Consider the following 17,729-nt stretch of genomic DNA (forward strand, 5'->3'; position numbering starts at 1 on the left):
ATTTTGGTCACTGTTTGCGGAGTTGAAACAGAGACAGGTCGACCTGGACGTTGGTCATCTTCGGTGCTCTCTCGGCCTTCAGAAAACCGTTTATACCATTCGAAAACACGCGCACGAGATAGAGAATTCTCACCATAGGCCTCTTTCAACAACTTATAGCACTCAGTCGGAGTTTTTTTTAATTTAACGAGAAATTTCACATTGATCCGTTGCTCGTTTTTCGTCACACATTGTTATCGGCACGAGAAAAAAACAAGTTCGCTTCTAACCTCTATAGAAAAAATACTACTACTGCGACAAAAACGTGTTTTCGTACTGGAATAGTAGACACTTCCAGCTATCCAAAGCTGCATTCGTTTCCCACCCTACCCCTCTAGGACGCCTTCTGCGCGCGCAGTCTCGTTATTTAATAGCCAGACCTCGTATTCTAAGTTTATGAATTTAACTAATCTCAAATGTGACTGTGCGCTGAAACGTTCGGACATTAAAACACAATCAATCTGAAATGTTAATAATCGCGAGCCGAAACGTGCGGACAATCGCGAGTATATATAATTCCCTCTTTATTTCAAATAAGAAATTTTTATTGCGAAAAATATTATCTCAGCCAGGATTCAAACCTGAGACTCTCAACTTTCCGGGGCGAGTGTCTTAGCTAGTTCGACCACTGAGGCTTCGGAAATATTCTTCAATAACTAACATATATAGTGAGAAAACGCGTAACCAGGCGACGTATTTTAAGAAATAGAAACCAACCGATTTTCAATAAAAATTAGGCTTATTCGACGCGTTTTTGCATGAAATGAAAGAATTTAACAGAAAAAAGTCGCTCTACCCTGCGAACCGAGATATTAAGCAAAAGATATTAAAGTTGACGACTATTGAAATTAAAAAATGTGTCATAGAGATAAAATAAAGGTAATTCTTCAAAAGAGCTACCTCCGATTTCGATAAAATTAGGCTCATTCGACGCGTTTTTGCGTAAAGTGAAAGAATCTGGCTGAAAAAAGTCTGAGACTGCTCTGCGGAGCGAGATATTGAGCGTGAAAATTGACTAAAGTGTTTCTACGTAAGGATACCGTCCCATAGAGCGGAAATTGACAACGGAACGGAACTCGCGGAGTCAATCCGACGAATCACAATTATTCCGCTATTTTCGCTATAATTTCATCCTTACAATTTGCAGAATGAACAAAAATTGCAGCACATAACCTCAATATTATATGCTGTCGATGTATATTACAGCCATTGTCCATACAATGCGATTGGTTACATACTGTTTTTTGTCTTCTTCATTAATATGAACATAGTAGCAGAATGTTAATAATTACAGTAAATATGAATGTAGATATTAATCAGCAGCCTACGATTCTGTTTATTTTCTTTCTCTTATGTCCCATTCGTGGTAAACGCGAAAGCGGAATCAAGGTTCAGTCAATCATGAGGTTGTTTTACGATTATGTTAAAAATTTTTTTAACATAAGAAGAATTTTAAAATTCTTTAAATTAATCTAATTTCATTGAAATCGGAAGTAGCTCTTTTAAAGAATTACCCTCATTTTGTCTCTATGATAGGTTTCCTAGCGACACTTTTCTGCCAGATTCTTTCATTTAATGCAAAAACGCATTAAATAAGCTTAATTATATTGATTTTTGTAGCATTGATATTAACTATATATATATATATATATATACTGTACTATTAAGTTGTTCGGAAAGTAATTTCGTTTTTTTTATGAAAATGAAAGACGATTTTCTTGAAGTGAATAAATATTTTACTGAATTATATATTGTCCATTCTGGTCCAATGCTTTTTGCCATCTTTCTGGCAGTAGCATGATTCCACGCTCATAAAATTTTTGTTCTTTGCTGGCAAAAAACTGATCCAGGTGATTTTTGACTTCCTCATTTGAAGTAAAGGTTTTACCGTCTAAAAAATTTTGTAGAGACCGGAACAAATAATAATCAGAAGGTACCAGATCTGGAGAATATGATGGATGTGGCAGTATATCCCATCCAAGTTGTAAAAGCTTTTGGCGAGTTACCAAACTTGTATGGGGTCTCGCATTATCTTGGTGGAACACTACACCTTTTCTATTGATCAATTCTGGCCTTTTCTGTTTAAGTGAATCAATTTGTGATTCAATTTGTCCAGCTGATGACTTTTTTCACAAGCCTTGCTATATCAGCTGTCAAAATATATAATGATTATGCGGCTTAAGTGTGAAGTTGGCTGTGAAAAAATATAAGTCCTCTGTTGGGAAAAAACGAAATTATTTTCCGAACAACCCAATATAATTACCATTATCCCATTACATTTTACGTGCGTCTTTATAGAAATACGATTGGATTGGGTGAGAGAGAGACGGAAGGAAGAGGGAGGTGTTAGAGTGGAGAAAATATAAAAGGATAAGGGAATCAAGAGATAAAGGCAGAGTAAAGGAAAAGATGGGGATGTAAAGGGTGTATAAGCGAATTAAGAATTTCACTCAAGAGAGATTCTCCTAGCCTCTACGCGTCAACTCCATTTCTCACCCACACGTCGATGCATCCTGTCACATCGAGCAACTCTGTCAAAGGTTGTGGTATCAATCCCAGCGGAAGACAGAGTCAACAAACAAACGAGAATGGGGATCTCATAAAGCTATCAGAGAATCTAGATCCAGCGGGACAGTCACCATAGGACTGTTGTATTGGATGCTATCGGAGGACTAATCAACGATGGCACCTACAGTCCCAGTAAGAAGACTACTACGGACTCAGGAAAGCAAGGAAAAACTACCTGAGTGATTATTCTCAAGAAAATTATATACTTCATCATGGAAAATAAAATCTACAATGGCCCCCAATATTGTTACCCTTTCAATGGGGCAGAGGTTGCGAAGAATCTCCGTACTTGCTACAGTGAAAAAACCACCAAAGATCGGAATGTTCGAAGTCTATTAAAAACAGGTAAAGTACATAATACGTAAGGTACATACTCGTATATGATATCAGAAATGAAGAGAAACAATATACAAATATTAAGATTAAGTGAAGTAAGATGGCCTGGTGCAGGTAGAACAGAAATTGTCGACCACATCATTTATTTCTCAAGAAGATAATTCCTCAACAGCGTTGCGTTCCTCATAAACAAAAAAATTGCTAACAGTGTTGACAATTTTACGCCATACTAAAAGAACAGCATTATTGCAGCTAAAAGCGGATAACACTAATAAATGTGATATGCACCCATAGCAGACAAACATCAGGACGAAGTAGAAGAATTCTACGAGGGACTATCATAAATAGCCTAAAGAAACACCAATATAACTTTAACGCCAAAGTTGAAACGGGTAGAGTAGAAAATATAGTTGGAAAATTTGGAACACGCAATGATAAAGGAGACCGCCTCATTCAATTCTTTCAAGAAGAGGAATATACTGTAACTAATATCTGGTTCAAATTGCCACCAAGGAGATCTTATACCTGGAAATCGCCACAGGACAACAAAACATGATCAGAAATCAAATCGATTTTGTTCTGATCAATAAGAGATTCAAATCGAGTATTCGAAACGCAAAAACTTACCCAGGCATGGATATTGGTTCTGACCACAATCCGGTCATTATACAATTAAACAGCAAACTCAAAAAAATTAATCATAAAAACCTACTAAATGCAACAGTAAACTACTACAAAATAAAGAAATAAAAAAGAAGGTTGCAAGCAGATTCAACAGAGAACTAAGAGGAATAGATAGCACACAAACAGAAGTGGAAGAAGAATGGAATATTCTGAAGGAGACGATAATCAGAGTACAAAAAGAAAAATTGAAAAGTGGCGTAAGGGGAAAAAGGAAAGAATGGATGACCACTGAGAGGAGAGGAAAGAAGAAAACATAAAAACAATCCACAGACATACAAAAAAATATGAAGAATAATTGATACAAAGATTAAAGAAACTAAAGAAAAATGGCTAAATAAAAAATGCGAGGAAATAGAAGAACTCGACAAAAAACACAATAGTTTTAATCTACATAAGAAATTGAAGAAAAATGCAAGTAGAAACCAAAAACATAACACCCATCCTAACTGACAACGCAGGAAAAATAGTCATCGAACTATACAACAAACTATGCAAACATGGGAGAAATTTGTCGAGAATTCTTTTGCAGATTAAAGATCTGAAATACAAGACTAGAGATGGAAGGATCTCCTGTCTTAGAAACAGAGGTGAAATATGCCATAAAAATAACAAAGAGCAAAAAAGCTTATGGCCCGGATGAATTAGAAATTGATATATTAAAACTACTAGAGGACGACAATATAAGATTCTTAACGCGATTCTTTAATAATATCTACAAAACAGGCAAAATACCAAGAGAATGATTAAAATCAGAGTTCATAACTCTACCGAAGAAAATAAACTCTAGAAAGTGCGATGAGTTCAGACTCTTAATGAGTCATATTGAAAGTATTCATGAAAATCATACAGAATCGTATCTATAAAAAATATGAAATGGATATAAGTGACTGCCAGTTTGGATTCAGAAATGCTTTGAAAACGCGTGAGACCCTATTTGCTGCTCAGACTCTTATTCAAAAATGCTTTGATCATTAGAAAAAATATATTTATGTTTTATATATTATAATAGATTATGAGAAGGCATTTGATAGAGTACAACATGCCAACTCATTATCGAATTACAAGAAAGGGAACTGGATAGCAGGATCTGCGTATAATTCAGAATCTCTATTGGCAGCAGGAAGCGACACTAAAATACACTGATAAAACCATTAAAAATATCTCTATACAAAGAGGTGTCTGATAAGGCTGTGTCATGTCCCCCTTACTTTTTAACTTATACTCAAAATGCATCTTCAAGAGAGCTTTAGATAATGTCGAAATCGGCGTAAAAATCAATGGTAGATGTATCAACAATATCAAGATATGCGGATAATATGGTGCTAATGGAGGGAAATGAAGAAGATCTACAATATATCTTGAACAGAGTAAATATTGAAAGTGAGAGAGAGAGAGAGAGAGAGAGAGAGAGAAAATACTTTAATAATTAATATAAAAAAAACAAAAGTAACAGTTAGCAAGAATAATGGAAATTGTAACTCTATCTGAGGAATGCTCTATTAGAATAAGTACATAAAATCCGGTACTTAAAAGTATCACTAAACAATAAATGGAACTCAGAAATTGAAATAAAATCACGAATAGAGCAAGCCAGAAGCATGTTCAACAAATGGAGAAATGTCGCCTGTAACCGAAAACTTAACCTTCTCGGAAGAATATCCAGCAAAGAGTTGTTAAATGTTACATTTAGTCGGTCTGTTAAATGGAGCAGAGAAAATGGATATTCAAAATGAATATCATGAGACGTCTTGAAATTCAAAATGTGATTTTACAGAATGCTCAGAATATCATGGACGCAGCATGTGGGCAATGATACAATATTGTAGATTGTAAAGAAAGAACGGAACTATTAGTTATAATCAAGAAAAGGAAAACATCTTATGTCTGATAATGAAGGCAAGATAGAGAATCGCAGAGGAATAGGAAGAAGGACAATGTCATGGCTCCGCAACATTAGAGATTGGACCGGCATGAACGTCCAATAGCTACTAAGAACAGCACAAACAAGAGAAGCATTTGATGAAATAATCGCAAATTACCTCTGGAGTGCACCAGAAGAAGAAGAAAGGAAAATAGGTTAAATGAGAGAGGGGAAGAGAGGGAGGACGTGCCGGCTTAGTGTGGCGCTGCGAGTCGGCTAGGCAATTTGGAGAAACGGCTAGGGAAAAGGAGAGTGAACAAGAGTAAAGTAGCAGGCAGAGAGATAGACTAAGGATTCCACTCACATTAATAAAAATGGACTGATTTTGCGTTTCAAGTTAAGTTTTGATTCTCGACACTCGTGGTATTTCGCAGCAAACGAAAATGAATTGAAATGGATTAAAATGGATTCAGATTTTCAGAAATACAAATTCATGAATGTTAAAATTAATTCTTTTCAATCTTGAATGCATTTTTATTCTTTTATAAGAATTGCATAGAGCATATCTCTATGTCCAATCTAAAAATAATATTAGTATTTTCTGTGCGTCGTGAATACTACTCAATTCAAAAGTGTGAATAAGAATTTTTTTTTAAATCAGTTAAATTCAAAAATAATATCAGCAATTTCTGTGCAATGTGAATACTGCTCAATTCAATATTCTGAATATGAAATGCAGTTTTTCAATCTAATTGAATAAAAAAAGTTTTATTTAAAAATAGACCATAAATGCCACTTAAATTATTCAAAATTATAGGAAATTTTTCGTTTTAATTCAACTAAGTTCAAAAAAGTTGTAACGTAAAAATAATTAAGCTATGTTCTTTTGTTTCTATTTGATTAGAAGTAAATGAATAATCGATGTGAGCACTCGCAAACCAAGTCAAACACTGCACGAATATTAGGCTAATCACGGCGCGCGACATTGGCCAAGCGAGATTAGATTATCCGATACTTACTCAATGTTGTCTCATAATAATATAAATTGTTTATACTTTATTATATTTGTTAAATAATGATATTTTTATTACTCAGTAAACGAGAATAAATTAAAATAGATTAAAACTTTTTTAATACGTACTCTTTAAATCTATGAAAATGGATTAAAAAGATTGAAATAGATTGGATCCGAGCTCACACTAGTTAAATGTTCGAAAAAAAAAAAAAACATTTATATTTAAGGGTTATAAATTTTATTCCTAACATATTTATAATAATTATACCTAAAATTAACTACTTCAAATTGATATTAAAAAACGCACCTTAGTGGGATTCGAACCTAGAATCTCTGGATTATGAATCTTCTACGTTACTCGCTACACTACTTTTTCAATTGGTAAATGTATTATTGATAAATATATTATGTAAAAAAAAATGTATTATTCATTCTCTATTTCAATTACAACCAGCTAAACCAGAACGAAATTATATAGATATAATAAAAATATCATTATTATAACAGATATAATAAAATATAAACAATTTATATTATTATGAGACAACATTGGATAAGTGTCGGATAATCTAATCTCGCTTGGTCGATGTCGCGCGCCGTGATCAGCGTAATATTCGGACTGTGTTCGACTTGGTTTGCGAGTGTTCACATCGATCATTCATTTTACCTCTAATCAAAGAGAAACAAAAGAGAACATAGCTCAATTATTTTTATGTTACAACTTTTTTTAATTTAGTTGGATTAAAACGAAAAATTTTCTACTTATAATTTTGAATAATTTAAATAGCACTCATGGTTCATTTTTTAAGAAAAAATTTTTTTTTATTCAATTGGATTAAAAAACTGCATTTCCTATTCAGAATTTTGAATTGAGCAGCATTCATATAATGCACACAAAATATTATAATATTATTTTTAGATTGAAAGGCATATAAAACAAGCCATCGTCAGGATCGCGCCCATACAGTACAATTCTGACTCCGTCCGTAAATCACTTAGCTCAACATTAGATAATACTTGTAGATCTTTGGGGCGCAGCTTTCTTAATCCAGCACCGTATTTCGTCGACAGTTCTGTTCTTCCAAATAATTGTTCTCTCAATCCTATGATTTCCATACTCCCTAACTCCTTTCCGTCACAGGTCCCTTCGTCTCTGTCCACGGTCAGAGACGGTTGGTTCCTGAACTTGTCTTCGTGCGATATTCCTAACAATGTTCAATGTTTTTTACAATTGGGTGAAGACTTTGCGCTCCCCTTCGATAATAAGAACAAGATTATTTTTAACTGCATTAAGGGTATTGAGAGTGGCACATTGAGGATGCCTTTGGACAAGAAAATGGACATAATTAATCAGTCTATTCCCATCCTAAAAAATATCATTTCTTCTCCTGTCTTTACTCTGGATGTCCACAAACAGTTAACTAAGATGGAGTCAGAAACTCGGTTGTTCTTGTCGGCGCATCCTAATATTGTGTTCACGCGTGCGGACAAGGGCAACGTCACTGTTGCTATCGACAGAGATGCGTACAAAGACCAAATGATTACGTTACTGGGGGACTCGGACACGTACGTCCAGATTAATAAAGATCCGACAAAAAAACTGACGACGGCTTTAAGATCTATGCTCACAAGGTGGAAAACAGGAGGATATATTGGGGACTCTGAGTACAGAGCGCTGTACTGCAGCGATGGGTCTCTCCCGAGGGCCTATGGACTGCCAAAGATACACAAACCTGGCTGTCCTTTAAGAATTATCGTGTCGTCGATGGGCAGTCCGCTATATTCTTTGGCTGCGTTCTTACAGAATAAATTATTTAAGACCATTCCGAAAACCGATAGCAACATCAAGAATAGTTTTGAATTAGTCGAAAAACTAAGGAATGTACATTTCACAGGGGCACATGAATTAATATCTCTAGATGTCACCTCTTTATTCACGAACGTACCAATTGATTTGGCGATTGACTGCATAAACGAACATTGGCATGCTATTGCCAGAGATTGCTCCCTACCTAAAAAAGAGTTCTTGGGGGCAATAAAGTTCGTTTTAGACTCCACGTTCTTTTCCTTCGACGATGTATTTTACAGACAATGCTTTGGCACTCCCATGGGCTCTCCAATATCACCCATAATAGCGGACCTAGTGATGAGGAGATTGGAGACGGTGTCCTTGATGTCGTCGAACGTTGACACATTATTTTACTACAGATACGTTGACGACATATGTACGGCGGTACATCCCTCACAAATTGATAGGTTATTAAAACATTTTAATTCATTCCATCCGCGCTTACAGTTCACCGTGGAAAGGGGGGGTAATGCGATAAATTTTCTGGATATTACCGTGTTGGTCAATGAAAATCAATGTTATTTGGATTGGTACCGTAAGCCAACGTTCTCAGGTAGATTCCTGAACTTTCATTCGAATCATCCTTTGACACAAAAAAAAGGTACCATCTTCTCGTTAGTTGACAGAGCATTTTTACTATCTGACAGTAGATTTCACACGAAAAACTTAACTTTCATTATTAATATCTTACTTTTAAATGACTACCCACTCGATTTTATTTTTGATACCATGAACCATAGAATAAAAAATTTAATCAAAAAAATTCATAACGTGCATAACGTCACAACTGAGAATGATATTACGAAAGAGTCTACCTCGTGGCTTACGGTCCCCTTCGTTCCGTCTCACACGGAGAGATTTAGAGCATTACGCAAAAATAAAGGCGACATCAGAATAGCTTTCCACAGCCCTAACAAGATGAACAAGTACATCAGAGTCCAAAAGGACACTTGTCCTCGTACATCAAAAAATAATGTTGTCTACAAGATTCGATGCAATAATTGCGATGCATCTTACGTCGGGCAGACGGGCAGAAAACTAAAAACCAGAATTGCGGAACACCGTAACCACATTCGATACAAAACGTCTACCCGCTCCGTTATCACCGAGCATAGACTTCTTTACAATCATGATTTTCAATGGGACGATGTTCAGATCCTTGATGAAGAACCTTCTTACAGAAAGCGGCTAATCTCTGAAATGTTACATATCAAAAAACAAAAGAATAGTTTAAATCTACAAACTGACACCGAAAGTCTCCATAAAGCGTATATACCGATAATAAACAAAGTATGACTTTCGATTGTGTCGGCCCGTCTCCTCTCCTCTCTCAGTGCGTTATATTCCGTCTAAGCGAGCGGTCACGTCGTGAGCGACGCCGACATGTCTAGCTCTGGCATGCACAATATTGCCGGAGTGTTACGGCTTACATATGGTTCACCTGTGCATAAGCGGGGGATCATTGATTTGTTCGGGTTTGCTGGTGAGTTTGTTATTTTATCTGTATAACGGCGTTTTTAATTGTCAAAGTCTGTCTTTTTTCTCATAACTTTTTTTTTTTTCGGCCTTGCCTAGCGATCTGTGCTTGGACAATGGACACCTTGATTACTCAATCGTACTTTTGAGATCCATCTGAATTTTATTTCTTTACGTCTAATGTTAATTGCGACATGATTTGTTTTTTACTTAATTTTCACTTATCGTCTATTTCTCTTTTGCGTTTTATATCTGAAGAGGGCTCAATCTTGTAGCCGAAACTTGTTATATTTTTACACATGTTTATACATTTACACATTTATATATGCCGTTCCGTGCGCATGTATCGTCGCATAATAATTTAATTAATTAAATGTTTTGTTTTTCTCTTTGTAATCTACTGACTCTTCTTTCGCCGTGTATTTATTTGATTATTTACGGCATATAAAGAGATATACTCTATGCAATTCCTATAAATAAATAAAAATGCATTTAGGATTGAAAAAGGTTAGACATTTGCTTCATACAATTTTTATAAATGAATAAAAATGCATTCGGAATTGAAAAGGATTCATTTTAACATTCATGAATCTCTATTTCTGAAAATCTAAATTTATTTTAATCCATTTCAATCCATTCCTGTTTACTGAGTATATCTATATAATTTCATTTATTAGTTTAGCTGGTAGTAATTGAAGTAGAGAGAATGAATAACACATTTACCAATTGAAGAAGTGATGTAGCGAGTAACGTAGAAAATTCATAATCCAGAAATCCAAGGTTCGAATCTCACTAAGGTGCGTTTTTAATACCAATTTGAAGTAGTTAATTTCAATTATAATTATTATAAATGTTTTAGGAATAAAATTTGTAACCCTTAAATATGAATGTTTTTTTTTTTTTTTTTTTTTTCGAATAGTGTCAGCTCGGATCCAATTCATTTCAATCCACTCAATTCATTTTCATGGATTATCACATACGCATTAAAAAATTTTTAATCTATTTTAATCCATTCCCGTTTGCTAGGTTGTGAAGTGCATCGTAGGAAAAAGTGTTGCGAACTTCCCGTAAAGGAATTTTATCTACGGTTAATTTTCCTTCCTAACAATCCTGACGAAGATTAATCACAGACAAAATCGCCTTTACGGAGTTAAGTTACGTTCGTGACACTCTTTCCTACAACGCATTCATTATGCACAGGACTGCCAAGTTCACAAGCACCGCGAATGTCGAGAATCAAAACTTAATTTGAAACGGAAAATCGGTCCATTTTCTGAGAACTGAATGGAGTCTCCTTAGTCTTTCTTCCTGGTGGCAGAAGAGAAGAACGGGGAGCAGGAGAGTATAGATAGCAAATAGGATAGAGAAACTGTCTGAGAAGAAAGTGTGAAGTGGAAGTATAGAGTTAGGAGAAATAGAAGAGCTAAAAAGAAAAAGAAACGTGTTAGAAAAGGAGACAGAAGAAGAAAAGAAAATTTTTAAAGAGTAATAGAATGAGATAAGATCGCCAATGAAGGTGATAGGAGCGAAAGGGAAGACGTACGGAGGGAGAGAAGCGAGAATATAGTGGCATGGCTAAGAGAACTGAGTGAGGAAATGAGAAAAGGATTAAAAGGAGTAAGGGAAGAAATAAGGGAAATAGCAAGAGAGCAGAATGAAGTGCTGAGAAAAGAAATAGAAAAAGCGAAGGAAGAACTGAGAAAGAGGGAGGAAAGATGGGAGAAAGAAAGGAAATTAACAAAAAGATAGAGGAGATGGAAAGAAGTTGAAGAGAATAAAAAAGCAGAAGGAGGGGAAGAAGGAAAAAGAAAAAGAAAGAGAAAGGGGAGGGAAGAGAAGGGGTATATAAAAGAGGAGACTTATAGATAAGAATAGAGAGAATGGAGAAGGGTTGGGAACTGAGAGAAAGAGAAGAAAGAAGAAGGAATATAATGGTAAAACGGATAAGAGAGGAGAGGATGGGATATAACAAAGGGAATAGAAAAGGTACTAAGGAAAATAGAGATGGAGATTAGAATAGAAAGTGTGACGAAGATAGAGACAGGCAGGAAAGAATGGGGGGGGGATAGGGGGAAATAGCAATGGTAAAGTTAGAAAACTAAGAAAAAAAAAGGAAGGTGGTGGAAAATAAAAAAAAATTAAAGGGGGATACAATCTGGCTGGAAGAGGACTTAACATAATTAGAAAGGCGAACTAAATGGAAGCTGAGGAAATTGCGAAGGAAAAGGAGATGAAGGGGAAAGTAGTATGGGTGAGTTATGGAAAGATAAGAATTAAAGAAATATAGCTTTGAAATGAAGAAAGAGAGGAACTAAAAAATGGAAGGGAGTGATGATGGGCGGGGGGGGGGAGTGAAGAGAGGCTCATACAAATAAATAAGAGAAGTGAAAACAGAAAAGAGAATCAGGGAGAAATGTAAGGAGAGAGAAGGGAAGGATATAAAAGGGAGGGATAGTAAGATGGAAAAGATCAGAGACAGAAGGAAGAAACGAGGATGGAGAGATAAAGATTGGGTTTTGGAACATAGCAGAGATAAGAGGGAAGGACGTGAAGTTTTGAAAGAGGCTGGAAAAATGGAATGTGTTAGTATTAATAGAGACATGGGTAAAAGAGAAGGGGGGGTTGGAAGGAATCAGAGAAAGGAGGTATGAATGGAAGGTGCAGACAGCAAGAAGGAGGAGCAAGAAGAGAAGAGCGATATGGTGGGTGGTATGATAATGGGAATAAAGAAGGATCTGGTGGAGAGGGATGATAAAGAGAAAAAAGAGGTGGAAAGAATAGCTGAAGGATAGAAAGGATAAGATGTGGAAAAAATAGCTGAAGGGTAGTAGGAGTCTACGTAAATGGAGATTTGAAAAAGAAAGGAGGAATGAGAACAATAGTGGGAGGGGATTTTAATGCAAGAACGAAGACAAAGGGAGGATAGTTTAAAGGGGAGGAATGTGCGGAGGAAGAGCAAGGGAGCAATTCAAAAGACAAAAAGATAAACGGAGAAGGGAGGAAATTGTTAGAGTTTATTAGCAAGAGGCGACAATTTTGAATGATAGAGGGGATGAGGAAGAGGAATGGACATATACAGGAGGAAAAGGAGAGTCGGTCATTGATTACATACTGGGTGATGAGATAGTAAGAGAAAAAAATTATACGATTGGAGGTAGGGAAAAATGTGAAGATAGATCATGACCTGATTACGGCAAAGATAGGGGAGAAAGGGATATAGGAAAAAAAGGAAGATTGGAGGAAAGGGGGGAAAAAGAATATGAAATGAGGAAAGTAGGAAAACATTCAGAAGAAAGTTGGGCAGAATTGATGGAGAACTTAAGAAAAGATGGAATGGATAGAAAGGAGAATTAGGAAGGCGCTAGAAGAAACAGAGAGGGAGTTGGGAGGGAGAGAGGAGAAAAGAAGGGGATGGTGAGATAAGATGTGTATTGGGGATTTGTAATAGGGTATGGAGGGGGAAGGATGGCCAAAAGAATAAAAAGTAGGGCTTATAGTACCAATAAGAAAGAAAGAGAGAGATGAGGTAATAGGGAAATACAGAGGAGTGACATTAATGCCTTTTCTATACAAAGTGTATACGGCGATTCTGGCGGAGAAGTTAAGGGAAGAATGGAGGAGAAAGAGTTAATACGAGTTATATCGTACTGGATAATCAGACAGGATTTAAAAAAGAAAAAGGGACGATATATTTGTACTGAACTATATATGAAATAGACAGAGAGAAAAGAGGAAGGAATGGTAGTAATGTTCGTGGATCTTAGGGCAGCATTGATACGATGAATAGGGAAATTTTAATAGAAGCAAAGAGAAAGAGGAAGCTGAAAGAAGAATTGATAAAGAGAGTGAGGGAGGTGATAAGAAAAACGAAAAAGTAGGGTCGAGATAGGATAAGATCTGGGAGAAGGTTTCTGGACGGCAAGAGAAGTGATAAGGGTGCCCGCTGAGCTCCTTGCTGTTCAACTTTTTGATAGTGAATCTGGAAGAAAAAATGGGAAAAGTGAAACAGAGGACATGAGGATGAGAAAAGAAGAGTATTTACTGGCATACACTGTTGATATGGTTATAAAAGTACGATGCAAAGTAAAGAAGAAATGACGAGTATGATGGATAAATTGGAAGCATATTTAAAAAGAAAAGATTTGGAATTGAATACAGAAAAGACAAAGATCATGAGGTTGAGAAAAGGAGGTAGAAAAAGTGCGAATGGTGGTGGAGGGAGAAAAGAATTGAGGTGAAAGAATTTACCTGGGGTACACAATGCAGACAAACAGGAGACAGGAGACTCATATAAAAGAAAGGATAAAGAACGGCGGGAATAGGGCAAGTATGGGAAATAGGAAATTTGAGAAAGACTGGGAAAGGAGAATTTGACTATTTATGATTTGGCCGATTATAAATGAGGAAATATGGGGTTGGGAAGAGAGGAGGGAATGGAAAAATTACAGTATAGATTTTGGGATGGGTATTAGGAATGGAAAGAAGAACACCAGGATATATGGCGAGAGAAGAGCTGCGAAAAGATAAATTATGGAGTAAAGCAGCGAGAAGAGCGTAGAGATTTGAGAAGAGGCTGTAGGAGGAGTATGAGAGCAGGATAGGTTTTAGGAATGCTGAAAGGAAATAAAGAAAAAGTGGAAAAAGAGAGGGGAAACATCTGGATAAGAAAAGGAGTGGAATGATGGGCTAAGAAGATGGGGAATAGAAGAGGGAGAATTGAGAGAAATAGAGGATGAGGAAAGAAGGGAGAAAGAAATACAGAAATCAGAGAGTTGAGAAAGTATAGAGGGGCTAATTACAATAGATACAACAGGATAAAGGGGATTCGGATACCAGCGTATTTGAAAAAGAAGTGGGGGGGGATAGCCAGGTTCAGGCTGGAGAATGAAATGAGAGAACACGTATTAATAAGGGGAATTATAAAGGGGAGATGAAAGGAATAGATATATGTAGGATGTGTGGTTACGAGATGGTATCATGGGAGCATGTGTGGGAAAAATGTAGAGTGTGGGAGAAAGACGAAAGGAAAAGCTGGTAGGAAATGGGTTGTAACCCTAAGGGGAAACAATAAATATCATATAAATATTCTAGTAAATACCATATCATATAAATATTCTAGTAAATTCGTTCACTTTTCTAATTTACACTTTGTTTTAAAATACGTAAAACGTACGGCAACTGTTCTCTATTTTCAGTTTCCCGTTTCCTATATTCCATTAATTGTGCGAAGCCTCTTAGAATTCTGAACGCGACAATTTGAAAACATGAAATTTATTTCTTTAAGATGTTAATTTTGCTCGTGCGTTTTAGTTACTCTGTGAGACATATTTTCGGATATTTTCTAAATATTTTGTAAGTATTTTATTTATTTTTGCTTTCTAATAATTTACGAACTGAAAGAGAATGTTCCTTGTTATAAAATATTTAATTGCCTTGAAAAGGGCAGATTAATTATTTCTTTTATAATAGGTGTTCAAAATGTCCACCGTTCATATAATGCATGCCTTTATGCGTCTTAATAAATTTTCTTGTTCAGTTCACTATGGAGATAGGGAATGATAGATTGAATTTTTAGGATGTTACAGTGAGTTAGGGATAATAAGTTGATAGAGTTCAATTAGTACCACAAACCGACTTTTTCGGGTAGATATTTAAATTTTTGATCACAGCATTCTGTTTCTCAAAAAATAGGTACGCGGGACTAGTTGATAGGATATTTTTACTTTTGAATCCTAAATTTCACCTTGATAATTTTTGTTTCATTATTAAAGTATTGTTAGAGAATGATTATCCATTGAACTTTATATTTGAGAATATTAACAATCGTTTGAAGAAAATTATTATGGCTAGAAATAGGAAGAGTGTTGTTAATGATGATAGGGTGGAAACAGTGCAGTATTCGTGGTTCACTGTTCCTTTCATTCGTGGTATTACTGAGAAATTTAGCAAATTGAATAACGAGCGTATGAGGGTATTGTTCTATTGTTCTATAGAATATGCAATAAATTGCGACAATTCATTAGGGTACATAAAGGCCCCTTTACCGCGTGACAAGAAGTTGTTTATAAGATCTCGTATAAGAGTTGCGATGCAAATAATGTGGGACAGACGTGTAGATAGCTAAAGTCAAGAATCACGGAGCATAAGAATCACATCAGATGGAACACTCTACTCGTAATGTCATAACGGAGCATCGGTTACAAGAAGGCCATGATTTCGATTGGGAGAACGTTACAATACTGGACGAGGATCCTCATTACAGAAAGAGATTAATTTCGGAGATGATATTCATCAGGAGACAGATGCACGGACTCAACTTGCAGACGGACATGGAGGGGCTTCTCAAGGCCTACCTCCTGATTATATTAGACAAGTTATAAAGACTTGTGTTGTTGTCACGTTTAGTCAGTCAGTGTCGTTCGTGCGCAGTAATGAGTCTTTCTGGCGTGATTTTTTATTACTTTCAAACTTTTATTTTCATGGAATTGATTAATGTTTCAATGCAAAATTTTTCATTTAAGCTTCAATAATACTAGCTAAAACTAAAAGTGACTTACTGTGTCTGACATTGACTGGCCAAAAAATGTCGAGAACCGGTTTTTGAATAATTCATAGTAATGTTTGCGATATAGTTTGTGATTTGTGATCAGGGTGAGCGTCCTTATTTTCGAGATATTTAATTATAATCTTAAGATTTTTGATAAATTAGTTTTTTATATTCTCTTTTTCCATTATTTTCTTTTTTTCGTTTATTTTTCTTTTTTATTTTTCTTTCATTCTTTTTTGGTTTAATTCTGGCATTTAAATTCTCGAGGTAGGGGAGCTCACCATGATAGGATAATTTTTATTCATAGTTTATATATGTTAGTTTGTGTTGTCTCTGAGGAGGGCTCAAAAGTGAGCCGAAACATGTAAGCGCGTTTTAATGAATAAAGAAGTTTCACACTTTATAGATATATTATTTGCGCGACGTGTTCTGCACTTGACTCCTACTGCTCATATCCTTTCCAGTTCTTTGATTTATAAGGAATCTTGATTAGTTTGATTTGTAATACGGATTTCCTTATTTACATATAAGATGTCTAAATCTTTATGTATCTCCTTGTTTATCATAAATCAAGGAGCATTGATTAGTATTCTCAGCAATTTAAATTTGAAGCGTTACAGGATTTCTGTTAGATTTGGCTGCCGAGCTCCAGAGCTGTATGCCATAGATCCATATCGGTTTTAGTATTATGGATTTATTTATGGATTTATACAGTAGAAGTTTATTTTCGACTGAGAGTTTGGATTCAGGTCCAATTAACCAGTATATCTTACGGCCTGATATCAAGTTGTTTTCGCTTGGTAAAGATGTGTTTTTGCCATGTTAATCGGCGATCTAGATGCATACCGAGGTATTTAACTTCATTCAATTGTGGTATTATCTGATTGTTTACATGTTATAGGCGGGCTAATAGCTCTTCTTATCGTAAATGTTTTCCAACTATTTTTGTATTTCATTTAGATGACTGTAATAGCTGTGCAACAGTTATAGCATTACATTTGAGGCCACAATTGCAGTGTCATCAGCATACGTTGCAGATAGTACTTGAGGTGTTGTAGAAAAGTCATTACTATAACATTGGGCCGAGGACGCTACTCTGCGGTATCCCTGCTCGGATTTGACGTAATTTGTGTAATCTAGTAATTTAACTAAAAAATGCCTGTCTCCAAATATGATTTGAGGATCAAATAAAAGTTGTTAGACAGACTTTTTTATTACTCATATATATATATATACAGGGTGGGCCATCTATTGGTACGTTTTTAAAAATGCGATCAAATGAGCATACATTGATATTTTTTATTAATTTTTTTTTTGTTGTGAAGCTAAAAGTATCCGCGTCAAGAATGAAAAA

The 17,729-nt window shown here is 35.6% G+C and overlaps 2 protein-coding genes across 2 annotated transcripts in view; one reads left to right on the plus strand and one right to left on the minus strand.

Annotated features, from left to right (window-relative positions):
• The window catches only part of LOC108751572, a 70,595-nt gene that overhangs the window by 14,220 nt on the left and 38,646 nt on the right, over positions 1–17,729 (minus strand). The window lies entirely within an intron of this gene.
• On the plus strand, positions 4,944–9,648 carry LOC108751554. Its single transcript, XM_018491789.1, has 2 exons — positions 4,944–4,994; positions 7,423–9,648. The coding sequence occupies exons 1-2, from the start codon at positions 4,944–4,946 to the stop codon at positions 9,646–9,648; spliced, it is 2,277 nt and encodes a 758-aa protein (XP_018347291.1).

This window comes from Trachymyrmex septentrionalis, unplaced genomic scaffold (genome assembly GCF_001594115.1).
Source record: "Trachymyrmex septentrionalis isolate Tsep2-gDNA-1 unplaced genomic scaffold, Tsep1.0 scaffold5, whole genome shotgun sequence".
NCBI lineage: Eukaryota > Metazoa > Arthropoda > Insecta > Hymenoptera > Formicidae > Trachymyrmex > Trachymyrmex septentrionalis.